This window comes from Gopherus evgoodei, chromosome 17 (genome assembly GCF_007399415.2).
Source record: "Gopherus evgoodei ecotype Sinaloan lineage chromosome 17, rGopEvg1_v1.p, whole genome shotgun sequence".
Taxonomy (NCBI): domain Eukaryota; kingdom Metazoa; phylum Chordata; order Testudines; family Testudinidae; genus Gopherus; species Gopherus evgoodei.
The window spans coordinates 1,324,774-1,341,720 of record NC_044338.1 but is presented as its reverse complement, the minus strand read 5'-3'; the positions used below and the strand labels follow the sequence as shown (position 1 = coordinate 1,341,720).

Genomic DNA, 16,947 nt, shown 5'->3' with positions numbered 1-16,947 from the left:
CTTACTTTCAGAAGCTCTTATGAACTTCAACTACAGAGTGAATTTAAAATAAATAAATAACAGAGAAATAGAATGGGCTAGATAGTGTTTTGATTGATCCATAATTGTTACAATACATACATTGCCGGAGTGCTTGCAGATCATACTTACTGTTTTATGTTCACCATGCACAAATACACATACACAGAGAGGTCTGTACCTACAAACAGAGGTTTCAAACACACACAGTTGCGTACACAACATCAGGTGCAAATGTCTCCCTCCACCCTCTTACATATACTTCTTTGTCACACGTCCTTTCCTCTTCTTTCACACTCAAAACAAACACTGAATTTGCAATCAAAATTTGAGAGCCGATGGATATGCCTGATACTGGGGGCTCTCGAGAGAGAGATAGCCTGGGGACCCCAGCAAGGGTTGCACAGCGCAAGGCTATATCTTTTGCATACAGCAGAAGAGTCAGATAATTGTGTTGCTGTTAACATCTGAGTGACTTTGTTTCTAGATGTTGTGTCTGGTCCAGTACATCACCAAAGCTTGAGTAGATGGTGCTGCTAATCAGAGTGAACAATACTGCTCCATCAGACACAGCTATTGGTTTCATTGTTCATTTGTATTATTTACAGGAAGCTGCTGATGTGCTGTTTGCCCATACTGGAAAGTGGTTCAAATCGAACAAGGGGTAGCCCCAGGTGTTTATGGCTAACATGATTGTCAGGACACCCAAGATGTTGAGAACACTTCCAGCTTTAGCCTAGAATTGTAAAGAAACAGTGTCAACAGTTGAACTAAGCCTGTTTTTCTTTCTGCTCTGCTGATCAGGAGTAGGGAGTTTGTATGGACGACTTTTGTGGCTTGATCTGTAGATCCTTATTCCAGCACCCAGGCTGGGCAGCCATGTCCATCTGAGGAAGATGACCTGGATGGAATGGCTCAGCTTTGTGGGGAAGGGGTTGTACATTTGGGATCCCTTGATTCCAGTAGCAGTGTGCAGAACAAAACAAACAGGAATCAAGGGATTGGATTCTGAGTGGAGCCTCTTTGAGGCATGCCACACAGTTCTCAGCCTGGAGGGAGGGAGGGAGGCCGGAGATGACTTTATGCCACCTTTGTGTCTTCCCAATTGTGAGCTGCTCTGAAGGCTGGAGTGGCCCCTGCGTAGTGCTGTGGAGCTGTGGCCTCTCCTCCAGCACACTTCTCCCAGGGCTACCAGCATGGCCCCATAGCAGGTCTTGTGAGGGATCCTCACAGTACAGTCTGTGGCTGTGCTCCTCAGTTCCTGCACTAGGAGAAATTCTCCCCCAGCTTGCTCTGGGAACCTTAGAGCCCCTTTAAGCAGCTCTGGGCCTTTCATCTGTCGTAAATTAAACCCAAGAGGTTTAATTTCAATACCACTGTTTTTGCCTGTAGCTGATGCTAAATCACTTAACCCAGAACCATTCATCTGGTTTTCTTTCCAAAACCTCATTCACATCAGAGTAAACTGGGCTCCATATCCTAGCAGTTCAGAAGACTTTGAATATTTATTTGGATAGGGCTAAGTCTTTTCAGAAGACCTGGAATCTCAGCCGCACACTTACGCAGAACTTTCTTGATTTGGCATCTAAATTTGACATTCACTTTGGGAGGGCAACGCTGCTGCCCTTATATGTCAATTATAAAGAAGCCCTCCTCTTTCTCTGCTATCATGAGAAAGGCACATCCAGTCATGGGGGAATGCACTCAATAACTGGCAGAGACAAACATCTGAGGCTTTGCTTAAGCTATGCAGAAGATTGTGCAGAAGAGCAGCATGATAGGAACCCTTCTGCCGTTACCACAGTTTGCATTTAGTTTATCTGCACAGCTACACATGTCCACTTCCCATCAATTCCCGGGTGCTGTTGGAGCATCCTAAGAAACTCTTTCCATGCAGTGTCTCTGACTGTTTTCTAAGAGCTCAATAGCAGTTCTTGTTCATACGGCTCGGAGTGTACTTCATGGTCACAGTGATCTATGTTAATGCACAGGCCTGTGCATTTTATTCCATTTGATTTTAGCAGGGTACAATCCACTCTGTAATACCTTGTCAAGGAAAAACTAAGACAAAAAAGGAGAAAGGTAAAAACCAGTGTAAGTGAAAATCGGAGGGGTGCCCTGCTGCTCACCATGTCAATAACCTTGAGCTGTCCATAGGAGAAGGCTATGGCATTGGGAGGAGTAGCCACTGGGAGCATGAATGCCAACGATGCTGAGAGTGTGCATGGCAGCATGACGTAGAGCGGGTTGAGGCAGATGGTTTGAGCCTGTGCAGGAGGTGAGAACGGAGACAGTTTTAATACCAGCAAAGTTCACAGGGAGTCTGGGCCAGAAAAATCTGGCTGTGTTTAGCCCTGACACATGCCCCACCCTTCCCTTTCCCAGACACTCCGGGACACTTTCCATCCTGCTTCAGAGGCTTCCAGTCACTCCCGCTGTGCTCAGGAAGCAGGAGCTCCTTGTGACCAGCACACAGGGCCCTGATCCTGCTTGGGGCATTTGGCCACTACTGTAATATAAATTATTAATCACAATTATCACAGTCCAATCCAGAGTCAGTAAACAAAGGGAAAAAGTCATCCAAGTCATATGTCAAGAGCTAAGTAAATGTACCACTTGACAGAGAGAGCCTCCAGCTCTGAGGGGCAGTGGTTGGGTAAGGGGGAATTTGGCTGTCTTCAGTGAAGAATTACAGGTCATACTGTTCAGGGTCTTATGCAAAATAAGTCTGGTGATTCTTATTCCAGTTCCTGCTGGGGCCAGATTTTCACATAAAACTACCCCCACACTTGGCACTAGTGGTCTCCTTATAGCTACTCTCAGTGGAGCTGCAAAGGTTTGACTGGACCGTGGAGACTGATCTATGCTGTCAGCCCTAGAGGTGACCCTGGCAGGTTACGATGATGCACATGGATGTGGTGGTATGGGGAAGTTAACACTGCCATTGCCTTCACTGTGAATAAAAGGACTGCAGTTGCCTGGCCTATCAGTCCTGCACACATTATTTTAGAAAGAATATATGTAATATATCTATAGCCTAAACCTTATCACGTGATCAAGGACACGAGCCTGTGGTTGGCTGTTAAGAGTTTTTGAGTAACTGGTTTGTACTTGGAACATGACTGAAGGTTCTTTTACTTTTCCTGCAGAAGCAATCTGAAAAGGTGGCACTTACCATGGCAGCCAGTATAGGGAGGAAGAGCGTGGTGGTAGCCACATTACTGGTGCATTCGGTGAAAGTGGCAACCAGGAGACATAACAGCAAAACAATAATGGGAGATGACATATTCTGCAAAGGGGTCAGTTTGCTACCTAACCATTCAGACAAACCAGATTCCTGAAAGAGAAGGATGGAGAGAGCTCAGTCAGTACAGTGGACATGTCCTTGGGCAAGTGCCATAATGAGCTACACTCAGTAAACATATTTCCCCTGCCAATCCCACTGCCCCACTCACTACTCTATGGAGAAAAGCAGCTCATCATTATTCACAGACCACAGAACTCAAGGGACTGAATAAGCCACACACACTGTTTTCATCCTAACGCAACTGAGAGGGAAAGAATACTGCATTGTCCTTTATTGGTCTAAAGGGGTTATTTCCCATTACACTGTGCAGGCCATTAGTTGTACCTGATCACTGCTTGGACCTGCCTCCTGTCCAAATAACAATCTCAGCCCCTCTTTCTGACAGGCCATTGTGGGTGTCCAGCTGCCAACTTCAATGCAACGTAGTCAAAACTGAGTTCTTACTCCTTCTGACCCCTCCTCCTTCCTTTCTCAGTGACTGTGGACAATACCAGCATCTGCTCTGTTACTCATGCCTGTAAGTTGGACATCAGTTTTGACTTAGCTGTCTCTGTAGACTCACACACCCTGACCATGTCTATATCTTGCTGCTTCTTCCTGAATAACGTCTCTGTGATCCAGCCTTTTGTCCACACAGCTAAAACTTTCACGCATTCTCATCTCACATCTTGACTACTATGACCTCCTCCTTTCTGATATTGACAAATGCCACCTTACCCCTCCAGCCCCTCCAAATCCATTAAAAGCACTTCCGCAAAGGTGATCTTCCTGCCTTGTCACTCTGACCACGTCCTCTCACTCTTTGCAGCCTTCCACGGCTCCCTTTTTCCCACCACATCAAACACAAACAACTTATCTTCGCCTGTAACTTCCTTCGTGGCCTATCCCTGCTTTATCTATTATCTCTTACACAGCATGGAGCCATCAACCACCTCTTCCGGACCACCAGTGGTGCAAGTCTTTATTTCCTGTTCATCAGATTGTGCCATAAACAATTTCTCCTATGCCACCTCTGATGTATGAGGGTAGTTCCCCATTAACATCTGCACAGTACTATAACCAGGCGGCGACCATTGCTTTACTACACTTATCATAATCCTCTCGCTGTTTCCATGTGCTTCACCGCACCATCTCTTTGGTGTAGCCACCCATTGTTTCTTGTGTTATATGAACATCTTTTTGTTATCGGTGTGTGCAATGCCTAGCAAAATAGGGTCCTAATCCCCAACGGGGGCTTCTCGTTGTTACCACAAAACAAATGACCATTTGTTAGACATGGTGCTTTCCTATGTTGAATTCAATTCAGTATCTCATTGTTCTCCATCAGTTTCCAACATTTGGTTTCCAAATCTGAGGTGAGAGAGGAACTAACTGGCCCATCCGTTGCCTATATCGCTGCTCATAATGTTCTCTGAATCACAGTGGGAAAGTCTTCTGGTTCCGACTCTGCACTGTGTTCTACCGTTTTCCTTCTGTTCTTTTCTATTTCATTTCACAGCCACCCTTGCAAACAAATGTATATGGGGATGCAAGTCACACCTGCTGCACAACTTCTGTCTAGTGGGAGGTGTCTGCATCAGGCGGCCTTTAGCCCCACTGGCTACTAGGTGGCAATGCTGCATGGCACAGATACAGCACTGAACAGCAAAGAAGCCTGAAATCGTTTGGAATCCCATCATGGCAGATCTTGCCTGCCTGTGCCTCCTCACACTTTGGCAACACTTGGACAGCTTGTCATGACAATAAATCATCATTGACTTGCATTATTTGATGTGTTTGACCCTTCCCGCATGTGTCCCCTGCTCAGAATCACCGTTAGTTTTTCTGCCTCCGTGGGTAGTGGCTGTGTCACCTGTGCACAGCAGCAACAGAAACTCAGGAGCGAGCACAAGACATGTTCTTAATGCTGGTCACCAGCTGAGAGAATGGGCATTTGGTGCTACCAGAGTGCCCTCTGGTGTTCCACAGGGTGCAAACAAAAATAAAGGGACAAAATAAAACCTTGTCCACTTAGATGAATGTTTCCAGTAAGCAGACAGATGAAATTACCTCACTGCCTTTGGCCAGGGCAAAGCCACCTCCCAGCAAAATCACAATGTTCCATGGCATCTTCTGATTAACCGTCTTCCAGTCCAAGAGAGCAGGGAGCACTGGAATCTGCTTTGTGCTATCTAAAATCCAGAACCAATCTGTGAGCCACAGGGATGGAGAGCACATCCAGACAGCATCTCTGCACTCCACTCCCAAGGACAAGGGGAAAGTATAAGCTGCAGCAGGTTTGTGGACATTGGTCCAGCTGTTCCTTTAGTTGCTCTGGTGCACATTGCTCCCCTGACGAACAGCAACAGTGCCCACAATATAGCCCTTCCCTCAGCTCCATGCTCCTAGTGTAGCTGAGAGTTTGTGCTAAAACACAGCAGCACTACTAGGGTCTGATGCCTGTGAGACTCCCCACTTCTTGCATTTCCTCCTGGGAGTGGAAAGCTGGAGCAACATGGGATGGGGTAGGGGGAAAACTTCCGATTAGTGAGATCTACTAGACCATGGGATTGTCTCCTAACGGAAGTGACAGAAGCTTCATCACTTCAAACTTTTAAAACTAGACTAGAGAAAACACTAGTGAGTAAGTCGTAGGGAACTCGCCCTCACCCCCAGTACGTGGAAGAATGGACTAGATGTTTGGGAACATATCCTCAGAGCTGCTAAATATCCTTCCAGGAAATCTTATATCTCCTCCTTCACTCTCCAGCTTCTGCAGTGATGATTCATGCATATAATGCCCTTTGCTGGGCAAAAAGAATGAGGAATACTTGTGGCACCTTAGAGACTAACACATATATTTGGGCATAAGCTTTTGTGGGCTAAAACCCACTTCATCAGATGCACCAGAAACGGAATCATTCTGTGATCAGCAAACTGCACAGTGGAAAGCATATAATTTCAGTCCTGCAGGAAACCACAAACAGCTCTGAAGTTACATCCCCAGCACTGTCCTTTGGCTCCTTGGAATTGTTCAGTGTTTGAAATTCCCCTTGTAAATCCAAGATCCAGGGAAACTTCCTGTATCCTATTGTGATTTTCTGAGGTACTGAGCTAGTTCTTACCTTGTTGTGTCACTTGCTGAGCCCTGTTATGACATAGATAGGTGGGGATCTCTGAAGGGATTAGGAACATCAGAAGTGAAATGAACATGACAACTGTCGCATCAGTCACATAACTGCAAGAGATTGATCCAGAAATGAGTCTAGTACATTTGGTGGGGCTATTGAAGGAGCTAGGGCAACACAATCTGGGGCAAGATTTTACATCTGGATTAGGCATGGTACTGCTGAAAGGCTAGGCCACGGACTATGCAGGATTTATCCAGATGGGAACAGACAGCCAATGTGGTTTGAGCAGGTGAGAAGGCAGGATACACTCCCGCACGCCCATACTGGATCTCTACTGTTCAGTGTTTGGCTGCTGTTTGGGCGGAACGGGAAAAACAATTATACCTTTCGCCATTCTTGTTGAAGACATTAGTTGCCCAGCCTGGGATGAACCCAGGGTCTCTCGTAAACCAAAGCACCACCAATATTAAGAAGAGGACTGTGACAGCTATCTCTGCAAATCTCATGGAGCCCAGCTTCTTGTGCTCGTCCTTGATAATCCTGTAAGCCATTTTCTGCTTTGCCTTCATAGACGCATTAGCTCCGAAACCCAAATTCTTCCGAAAGCTAGAATAAAACAGAGAAGCAGATGTCATAGCAATTCCCTGGGTATCTGCAGCATTTAAAAGAACATACTGAATTGGCATCCAAAGTCTGCATTTCTCAGAGTGCCAAAACCACTATTATTGATTTGTATGACCACAGCACCTGGGAGCCCTCGTCAGGGACCAGGACCCCATTGTGCTAGGTGCTGCACAGGCACAGAATAAAAAGCCGGTCCCTGTGCCAAAGAGTGTACAGGCTAAATGTGAGACAAAAGACACTAGTTGGACAGAGAGAGAGAGAGATGGCGGGAACAAGGAAACAATGAGAAAATGCGCAGCTGTTGTCTCAGTGCACCATCAGGTTAACTGGTGTCAAGTTTTTTGTAGGCACTGAGGCAAAGGAGAGTTTTGAGGAGGGATTTGAAGGTGGAGAATGAAGTAGCTTTGAGAATGAATATGGACAGATCCTCACCAGTGTGAGGAGCAGCCTGGGAGAAAGCATCAAGGGCCTTGTTTGAACATTTAACAAGTGAGCAATGGAGACTGATATCATGGGCCCATTGGAGGCAGGAGATGACATTTCAGTAGTGAATAAAAGATGATAGGTGGGGTCTGTGAAGTGAAGACAAGAAGCTTTTGTATGATGCGACAGAGAAGAGGGGAGCCAGTGGAAGGATTCAAGAAGAGGAATGATGTGCTTATAGTAATCAGCTAGGAAAGTGATCTTTGCAGCAGCATTCTGAATGGATAGGAGCAGGGCAAGACTGCATTTGTCAAGATGAGAGAACAGATTGTTACGGTAACGGAAATGCAAGATGCTAAGAGTATTAGCTGTGTGGATGAATAGGAACAGTTTCATCTTAGAGATGTCACACAGAAAGAATCAGCAAGATTTAGACATAGTCTGGATGTGCAGATCTAGTTGTTGAAGATGATGCCAAGGTTATGCACCTGAATGACAGACAGGCTGGGAACAGGTCATGAGAGACTTTGCCAAGAGTGGTTTCGGTGGAGTGGAAGTTGGCAGAAGCCAGATTAGAGAGGGTCTAGGATGGAACTGAAGGAGAGGAACTCAAGATAGTGATTGTAAACAGTGCATTCAATGAGCTTAGAGATGACAGGGGAAAAGGGCAGTATCTGGAGAGGCAAGTGGGCTCAAAGGTGTTGGGAGAAGGGGGTTAAGATGGGAGAGAGAAAAGGTATTGCTACACTTTGGGATGGAGGTGTAATTTCCAGTATGGGAAGACATTCTCAGGCTAGCTCTGATCAGACTAGTGCGCTAAAAACAGAAATATAGCTACAGCAGCACAATGGATAGGAGGAGTTAGGTGCCCTGACTTCATAAGAATGGTCTATGGGTCAGAGATGGTCCATCTAGCCCAGTATTCGGTCTTCCGACAGTGGCTGGTTCTAGATGTCTCAGAAGAAATGAGCAGAACTGGGCAGTTACCATGTGATCCTTCCCCTGTCATCCAGCTTCTAGCAGTCTGAGATTTAGGGACACCAGAGCATGAGTTGTGTCCCTGCCCAGCCTGGCTAATAGCGATTGAAGGGCCTAGCTCCAGAAACTTATCTAGTTCTTTTTTAACCCAGTTATACTTTTCACCTTTACAACTTCTCCTGGCAACAAGTTGCAGAGGGTGACTGTGCTTTGTGTGAAGAAACACTTCCTTGTGTTTTACACCTGCTCCTTATTAATTTCATCCAGTGGCCCCTGGTTCTTGTGTTATGTGGAGGAGTAAATAACACTTCTCTATTCACTTCCTCCACACCAGTAATGATTTTATAGGGCACTGTCGTACCCCCCTTATTTGTTGTTTTTCTAAGCTGAACAGTCCCCAGTCTTTTTACTGTCTTCTCATACGGAATCTATTCCATATCCCGATTTGTTTTTGTTGCCCTTCTTTCTACCTTTTTCAATACTAACATATCTTTTTTGAGGTGGGGCAATCTGAACTGCATGGAGTACCAAGGTATGGGCGTACCAAGGATTTATTGTCACAGAGTGAGGGAGACTCCGACCCTGCACCCCTCTTCCTGGGACTCACAGTGACTCTCAGCTAGCCAGTAAAATAGAAGGTTTATTGGACAACAGGAATGCAGGTTACAGCAGAGCTTGTAGGCGCAGCCAAGACCCCTCAATCAAGTCCTTCTGGGGGTTCAAGGTGCTTGGATCCAAGCTTAGGATACCCTGACTTCCCACCACCCAGCCCAAAACCGAAACTGGAACTAACTCCCCTACAGCCGGCCCCCTCCTTTGTCCAGCTTCCCGGGCAAAAGGTGCTGACACCCCTCCCCCCACCTGGCAGAGGTTACAGGCTCAGGTATTGCCCATCCCCTAAAGTCCACCCCTGCTCTCCCATCCCCCATGCAGACAGCCCCTACTCCATCACATTTATATAGTGGCTTTATGATATTTTCTCTCGTATTATCTATCTCTTTCCTACTGGTTCCTAACATACTCTTAGTTTTTTTGACTGCTGCTGCGCCTGAGCACATGTTTTCAGATAGAGATCTCAGTGTCATCGTAGATAGTTCTCTTAAGAGGCATCAGCTAATTGAGACCCCATAATTGGGTATGTATAGTTAGGATTATGTTTTCCAATGGGCATAACTTTGCAGTTATTGACACTGAATTTCATCTGCTGGTTTGTTGCCTAGTTTTGGGAGATCCCGTTGTAACTTTTCACAATCGTCTTTGGCTTAACTGTTTTGAGTAATTTAGTATCATCTGCAAACTTTGCCCACCTCCCTGTTCACCCCTTTTCCTAGATCATTTATGAATATGTTGAGTAGGACTGGTCCCAGTACAGACCCCTGGGGGATCCTCCCAGGAGCAGCGCCAGAGTTTCTGGCATCCTAGGCAGGATTTGGGAGGCGACATTTTGTGCGCTCCCGGTTCCACTCCTGTCGCGCCGCCGAAGAAAGACTCTCCGCCGAAATGCTGCAGGCGACAGCAGCAGTCATTGAGCTGCTCAATTGCCTGTCGCTGTTTTCCGCAGCACGTCGGCAGAAGGTCCTTCTTTGGCGGCATGACGGGAGCGGAACTGGAAGCTCCCGTGCACCCCGTGGGGAGCGCACAAAATGCCACCCCCCGAATCCTGGCGCCCTAGGCGACCACCTAGGGTCGCCTAATGGAAGCACTGGCCCTGGACCCTCCTATTTACCTCTCTCCATTGTGAAAACTGACCATTTATTCTGACCCTTTGTTTCCTATCTTTTAACCAGTTACTGATCCATGAGAGGACCTACCCTCCTATCCTATGACTGCTCATTTTGCGTAAAAGCTTTTAGTGTGGGACCTTGTCAAAGGCTTTCTGAAAATCCAAATACACTATATCAACTGAATCACCCTTGTCCATATGCTCGTTGATACCCTAAAAGAATTCAAATAGATTGGTGAGGGATGATTTCCCTTTTCAAAAGCTGTGTTGATTCTTCCCCCACATATCTTATTCATCTATGTGTCTGATAATTCTGTTCTTTAATACAGTTACCTGGTACTGAAGTTAGGCTTATTGGCCTGTAATTGCCAGGAGCAGCTCTGGAGCCTTTTTGAAAAATCAATATTTAAAAATTTGGTACAGAGGTTGATTTAAGTGATAGGTTACACACCACAGTTAGGAGTTCTCCAGTTTCCTGAGTTCCTTCAGAACTCTTGAGTGATACTCTCTGGCCCTGGTGACTTCTTACCGTTTAATTTATCAGTTTGTTCCAAAATCTCCTCTACTGACACCTCAATCTGGGGCAGTTCCTCAGATCTGTCACCTAAAAAGAATGGCTCAGGTGTGGGAATCTGCCTCATAAGGTCTGCAGTGAAGACTGATGCAAAGAATTCATTTAGCTTCTCTGCAATGATTTCTTGAGTGCTCCTTTAGCACCTTGATCTTCCAGTGCCCCCACTGATTGTTTGGCAGGCTTCCTGCTTCTACTATTCTTACAAATTTAGCTGTTAGTATTTGTGTCCCTTTCTCTGATCTTTAACTTCTTTGGCCTGCCTAATTATGCTTTTACACTTGACTTGCCAAAATTTATGTTCTTTTCTGTTTTCCTCAGTAGGATTTGCCTTCCAGTTAGTAAAGTATGCCTTTTTGCCTCTAACTGCCTCTTTTACTCTGCTGTTTAGGCATAGTGGCAATTTTTTGATCTTCTTACTATTTTTTTTCTTCTAATTTTTATTCGGGGTATACATTAAGTTTGATGTGGTGTTTTTAAAGAGTTTCCATGCAGCTTGCAGGCATTTCACTTGGGATTGTTCCTTTTAATTTCCTTTCAACTACTTTCTTCATTTTTGTGTCATTCACCTTTCTGAAGTTAAATGCTACAGTGGTGGGTTTCTTTGGTATTCCCCCTCCCAAGGATGTTAAATTTAACCACATTATGGCCGTTATTACTTATCAATTCAGCTATAGTTACCTCATGGACCAGATCCTGTGCTCCACTTAGGACTGAGTCAAGAACTGCCTCTGCCCTTGTGGATTCCAGGACTAGCTGCCCCAAGAAGGAGTCATTAATGATTCTAGAAAGTTTATCTTTGCATCCTGTTCTGAGGTGGTGTATATGTAGTCAATATGGGGATAGTTGAAAATACTCATTATTTTTGAGTTTTCTTTTTTTGTAGCCTCTCTAATCTCCCTGAGCATTTCACAGTCACCATCACCATCCTTGTCAGGGAGTCAGCAGTATATTCCTTCTGCTATATGCTTATTATTCAAGCATGGAATTTCTTTCCATAGAGATTCTATGGTACTCCGTTTAAGATTTTTACTATATTTGACTCTATTTTTTCTTTCACTTGTAGGGCCACTCCCACACGAGTGTAAGCATATTTTGTACCCTGGTATTACCATCTCCCATTGATTGTCATCATTCCACCAAGTTTCTGTTATATCCTGTGATGCCTGTTATATCAATATCCTCATTTAATACCAGGCCCTCAAGTTCACCCATCTTAGACTACTTTAGACTGCTATCATTTGTATACAAGCACTTAAAATGTGTCACTATTTAGTTGTTTGCCTTCATCTGATGGAATTGAATGGGACTCTTTTTTGTTTGACTATTTCTCTACAGTTCCTACCTGTATGGGTAAGTGGTAAGTGGATTTCCTGGGGAATCCTTGGGGAGTGGATAATACAAATTCTCTGATTATGCAAAGCCCTCCTTTTGAAGCTATGTCCAAAGGAGAGGGTGACTGCTGGGTAATTACCAGTTCCTGGAGATTGGAGATCAAAGGCCCCAGCTATATAAAGAAACAGCTGATCTGCTCAGTCAGGGTGCTAGTTCTGGATCTGAAGACTGTTATGAACATGTAAACACAGGGAAAATCCTGCTGTGGGGTTTGAGGCAATGACCCCTATGCTGAAGTTAGGAGTGACCTCTGGTAAGCTTTTTACCATGCAAGTAGTTTCTTTTATCGTATTTATATGCATTCTCTGGAATGCTTTTATATTCAGAATAAATATGCTTGCTTAGAAGGAGCTGAGTGGTAACTTGTAACTGGGAATAGACTTGGAGAGAAAGCAAAGCCCAGGCGCTGACCTTTAGGCAGATTGGCTTGCTAGGGACATCACAGTATAGATCCGAAGGGAGTTGAACAAGGATTCCTACCCAGAAACAGGAGATGGCTGGAGACCTGAAATGTGACTGGGAACTCCTGGAGCAGATCACAGAGCAGGGAATACAGGTGTAGTTACTCTAAAACTGTGACAGGATCAATGGCAGAAGCATCAATTTATATTTGTTTCAATGAGCATAAAGTACTTACTCAAATCCCAAGAACATCTGGAGCCAAATCCAGGAAAGAGCCAGCAACAGTAACATGGTAGGGAAAGCAAACATGAACCAGGAAGCGAAGTTCACCACATTGTTATTGGTAGGAAAGAGCCTGGAAGTATAAACAGATGTCACCACTACAACTGCACTCATTTCTGCCTCATAATCTGTGGCCCAGAGAGGAGAGGGGGCTGTGGGACCAGACCAAAACAAGCTTGTCCGGGTTCTTCCTTCCTCAGAATGGCGTCAAATTTACCTTTTCCTTCTCTGCTTTGGCTGCAGCTTAGCCCCAGCCCAAGGTTACTACTAACAGACAGCAATTCCGGGGGTGCAGTCCCAAACCCCTCTATACTCATGCATCCATCTGTCCCTTCATCACCAGGTTGGGGGTACTACCAGTCAGGGTTGCGATCCCTCCAATACTGGCCGCATAACAAACAGAGAGGCTCATTCCCTTGCAAAATGTCAGGTGCTTCTCTTCCAGCTGCTTCACATCTTCCAGTTTCTCCTCTTCCTCCACTGTCAACACATGTCTGTTATCTGGGTGCAGAGGCAGGAACAGGAGAAGAGTTGCACAAGCTGGGCTTGACAGGAACGGGGAAGGTTGTTGTGCCTGCACAACACAGTATTCCCAGTTTAGGAACAACAGGTTATCCCAAGGTGAGGAATGGCATTGAGACATGGTCATTTCAGGGCAGTTCCCTGAGCCTCAGTCCCATTTAAAGTTTGCATTGATGCAAAATCCCAGAAAAAGTTTTTTTTGAGAAAATTGGAATAATACACAAAATATGGATGTTTGATAACCTCACACGGCTACACTAGTAACTGGAATCAGCAATGTCTGAACTTGGGGGGGGGGGAGTGGGAGAAGAAAACACATTCAGGAACACAGGCAACTGGAGAACTGGCAGCTCATCCCACATCAGGACCTGATTAAGAAAGGCTTGTGATTGAAATTCAAGGACACTTGAGTAGAATCGAGGGGTCAGAATAGAAGAGGAAGGCTGATAAAGAAAGGGAGCTGCTTGTTCACAAATTCAGAGATTTTAAGGCCAGTAGGAGACCATTGTGATCTTCCAACCTGACCTCCTTAATGAAACAGGCCAGAGAACTGTACACTGCCATCCATGTATCAAGCCCAATAATTTGTGATCGAGGTACAGTATATTTTTAGAAAGACAACCAACTTGATATAGAGAATCCAAGTGATGGAGAATTTGATACCTCCCTATGAAAGTTACTCCAGTGATTAATTACCCTCACTTTACATTTGTACCTTATTTCCAGTTTGAATTTTTCTGACTTCAACTTCCATCCACTGGGTCTTGTTATACCTTTTTTTGCTAAATTAAAGAGTTCTCTCATATGAGAAATCTTCTCTGATATGGTCTAGATGCCACAGACATCTTTATTCCTTATGAAGTTAAGATTTAGAAGCAGAGATGAATGTTGAGGCCAGAAGCACCTAATGTGGAGATGGAGAAGGAACCTACATATCCACCTTTATTCCTAAAACACCTACAGCTACGCACCTTGTTTTTGTGTCTCTTGAGAGGCATCTGATTTATCTGGCACCTCCTGCAGCTTGAAGGCTTTGTTGATGCTCTCAGCCACATGCCCAACTGGACTGGTCTCCTGCTCTGACTTGTGCAGCTGATCCAATACAGCTTGGGCTATTGGTATCATCATGGCAGTGGTGGCAGTATTGCTGATCCACATGGACAGGAACGCAGTGACAGACATGAAGCCCATAATTAGCCTGCAATGAAGAGAATTGATGTGAAGCTCACTTCAGAAGTCAAGAGCAACAAGGCTTTCCTCAAAGTGCTCCATTACTCCATTTCTCTCCTACCCCACAGACACACAGGACAAAATTATCTTCAGTTCTCTCAATTACTTAATGGCCTGGATTTGGTTTGCACGTAAATTCTCAGGGGAGGAGGGAGGATGAAAGTCAGGGAAGAAGAGGGAGCCTAGGAGAGGATGGAGAGAAAAGAGGAGGAGAGGTTTCCAGGAGACAAAGATACATATTGCAACAGTGTGTTTGACAGGATCCATTAGTGACTGCACAGAAGACCATTCCATGCTGTGGCTAGAATTCTGTATAGGTTTTATTGTGGTATAAAGACTGTCCTGTCAGCTCCTGTTCCTCTGGGGAAATGCTTTAATTAGCTGTTGACTAGCTAATATGTCCTGGGCTGCGGTACAGGGCACAGCCAGGGTGAGCATTTCCAGTGGTGGATCTCCTTAGACAGAGAGCTCTCTCTCTTAGGAAACGAAGTACAGCACCTGCCATTAGAACTTCTGGTTTGTGATGTACATGATGCATGAGCAGAGGGCCCTTAACACAAGATGAGATGAAGTTTGCCCAGCTGAGCAGATCTGAAATTGGGGTGATAGTGACCTGGGGGCACAGCTAATTGTATAACACTGGGAGAGAATTTATTTTTGAGCCCAGATAGTGATCAGTTAAGATCCTTAAGCTTGAGGATCAATAATCTTTGTAATTTATCCCACCTCTTATCACTGCAGAATCTGTTCTGATTCATATAAATGTCTAGTCCTCCTTTGGATCTTACTACATTATTTTACAGCAATGAGATACACAAGCTAATTACAAATTGTGTACAAAAGTGTTTAATTTATTTTTATCCTATTGTCTTATAATGTCCTCAAATGTTCCCTTGTTCTTGTGGTAGGGGACAAAGTATATAGGATTATCTAGCTTTCTCTGTATATTTTATAGACCTCTGTAATTTTGCCTTACAATTATCATTTCAAAACCAAATTGCCCCTGGTTTTCTAATCTCTTTAAATAGCGATACTCCAATCCCCATTCCAGGATCATAATCATTAACACAGTGCTTTTCTATGGTTCTGGTTATGATGTTCCCTTTCTCACTGTCTCATAGACTCATAGACTCTAGGACTGGAAGGGACCTCGAGAGGTCATCGAGTCCAGTCCCCTGCCCTCATGGCAGGACCAAATACTGTCTAGACCATCCCTGATAGACATTTATCTAACCTACTCTTAAATATCTCCAGCGATGGAGATTCCACAACTTCCCTAGGCAATCTATTCCAGTGTTTAACTACCCTGACAGTTAGGAACTTTTTCCTAATGTCCAACCTAAATCTCTCTTGCTGCAGTTTAAGCCCATTGCTTCTTGTTCTATCATTGGAGGCTAAGGTGAACAAGTTTTCTCCCTCCTCCTGATGACACCCTTTTAGATACCTGAAAACTGCTATCAGGTCCCCTCTCAGTCTTCTCTTTTCCAAACTAAACAAACCCAATTCCTTCAGCCTTCCTTCATAGGTCATGTTCTCAAGACCTTTAATCATTCTTGTTGCTCTTCTCTGGACCCTCTCCAATTTCTCCACATCTTTCTTGAAATGCGGTGCCCAGAACTGGACACAATACTCCAGTTGAGGCCTAACCAGCGCAGAGTAAAGCGGAAGAATGACTTCTCGTGTCTTGTTTACAACACACCTGTTAATGCATCCCAGAATCATGTTTGCTTTTTTTGCAACAGTATCACACTGTTCGCTCATATTAAGCTTGTGGTCCACTATGACCCCTAGATCTCTTTCTGCCATACTCCTTCCTAGACAGTCTATTCCCATTCTGTATGTGTGAAACTGATTGTTCCTTCCTAAGTGGAGCACTTTGCATTTATCTTTATTGAACTTCATCCTGTTTACCTCAGACCATTTCTCCAATTTGTCCAGATCATTTTGAATTTTGACCCTGTCCTCCAGAGCAGTTGCAATCCCTCCCAGTTTGGTATCGTCCGCAAACTTAATAAGCGTACTTTCTATGCCAACATCTAAATCGTTGATGAAGATATTGAACAGAACCGGTCCCAAAACAGACCCCTGCGGAACCCCACTTGTTATACCTTTCCAGCAGGATTGAGAGCCATTAACAACTACTCTCTGAGTACGGTTATCCAGCCAGTTATGCACCCACCTTGTAGTAGCCCCATCTAAATTGTACTTTCCTAGCTTATCTATAAGAATATCATGCGAAACTGTATCAAATACTTTACTAAAGTCTAGGTATATCACATCCACCGCTTCTCCCTTATCCACAAGGCTCGTTATCCTATCAAAGAACGCTATCAGATTAGTTTGACAGGATTTGTTCTTTACA

The 16,947-nt window shown here is 44.7% G+C and overlaps 1 protein-coding gene across 1 annotated transcript in view; it reads right to left on the bottom strand.

Moving 5' to 3' along the window:
• Positions 1–616: 616 nt before the first annotated feature.
• The window catches only part of SLC13A2 (solute carrier family 13 member 2), a 29,691-nt gene continuing 13,360 nt past the window's right edge, over positions 617–16,947 (bottom strand). Inside the window, exons 4-12 of the mRNA XM_030537005.1 lie at positions 14,327–14,553; positions 13,154–13,334; positions 12,787–12,909; positions 6,820–7,041; positions 6,430–6,542; positions 5,375–5,514; positions 3,194–3,355; positions 2,148–2,285; positions 617–754 (exon numbers count right to left, since the gene is read on the bottom strand). Of these exons, the coding sequence (XP_030392865.1) occupies positions 617–754; positions 2,148–2,285; positions 3,194–3,355; positions 5,375–5,514; positions 6,430–6,542; positions 6,820–7,041; positions 12,787–12,909; positions 13,154–13,334; positions 14,327–14,553 (1,444 nt within the window). The remainder of the gene's footprint in view (positions 755–2,147; positions 2,286–3,193; positions 3,356–5,374; positions 5,515–6,429; positions 6,543–6,819; positions 7,042–12,786; positions 12,910–13,153; positions 13,335–14,326; positions 14,554–16,947) is intronic.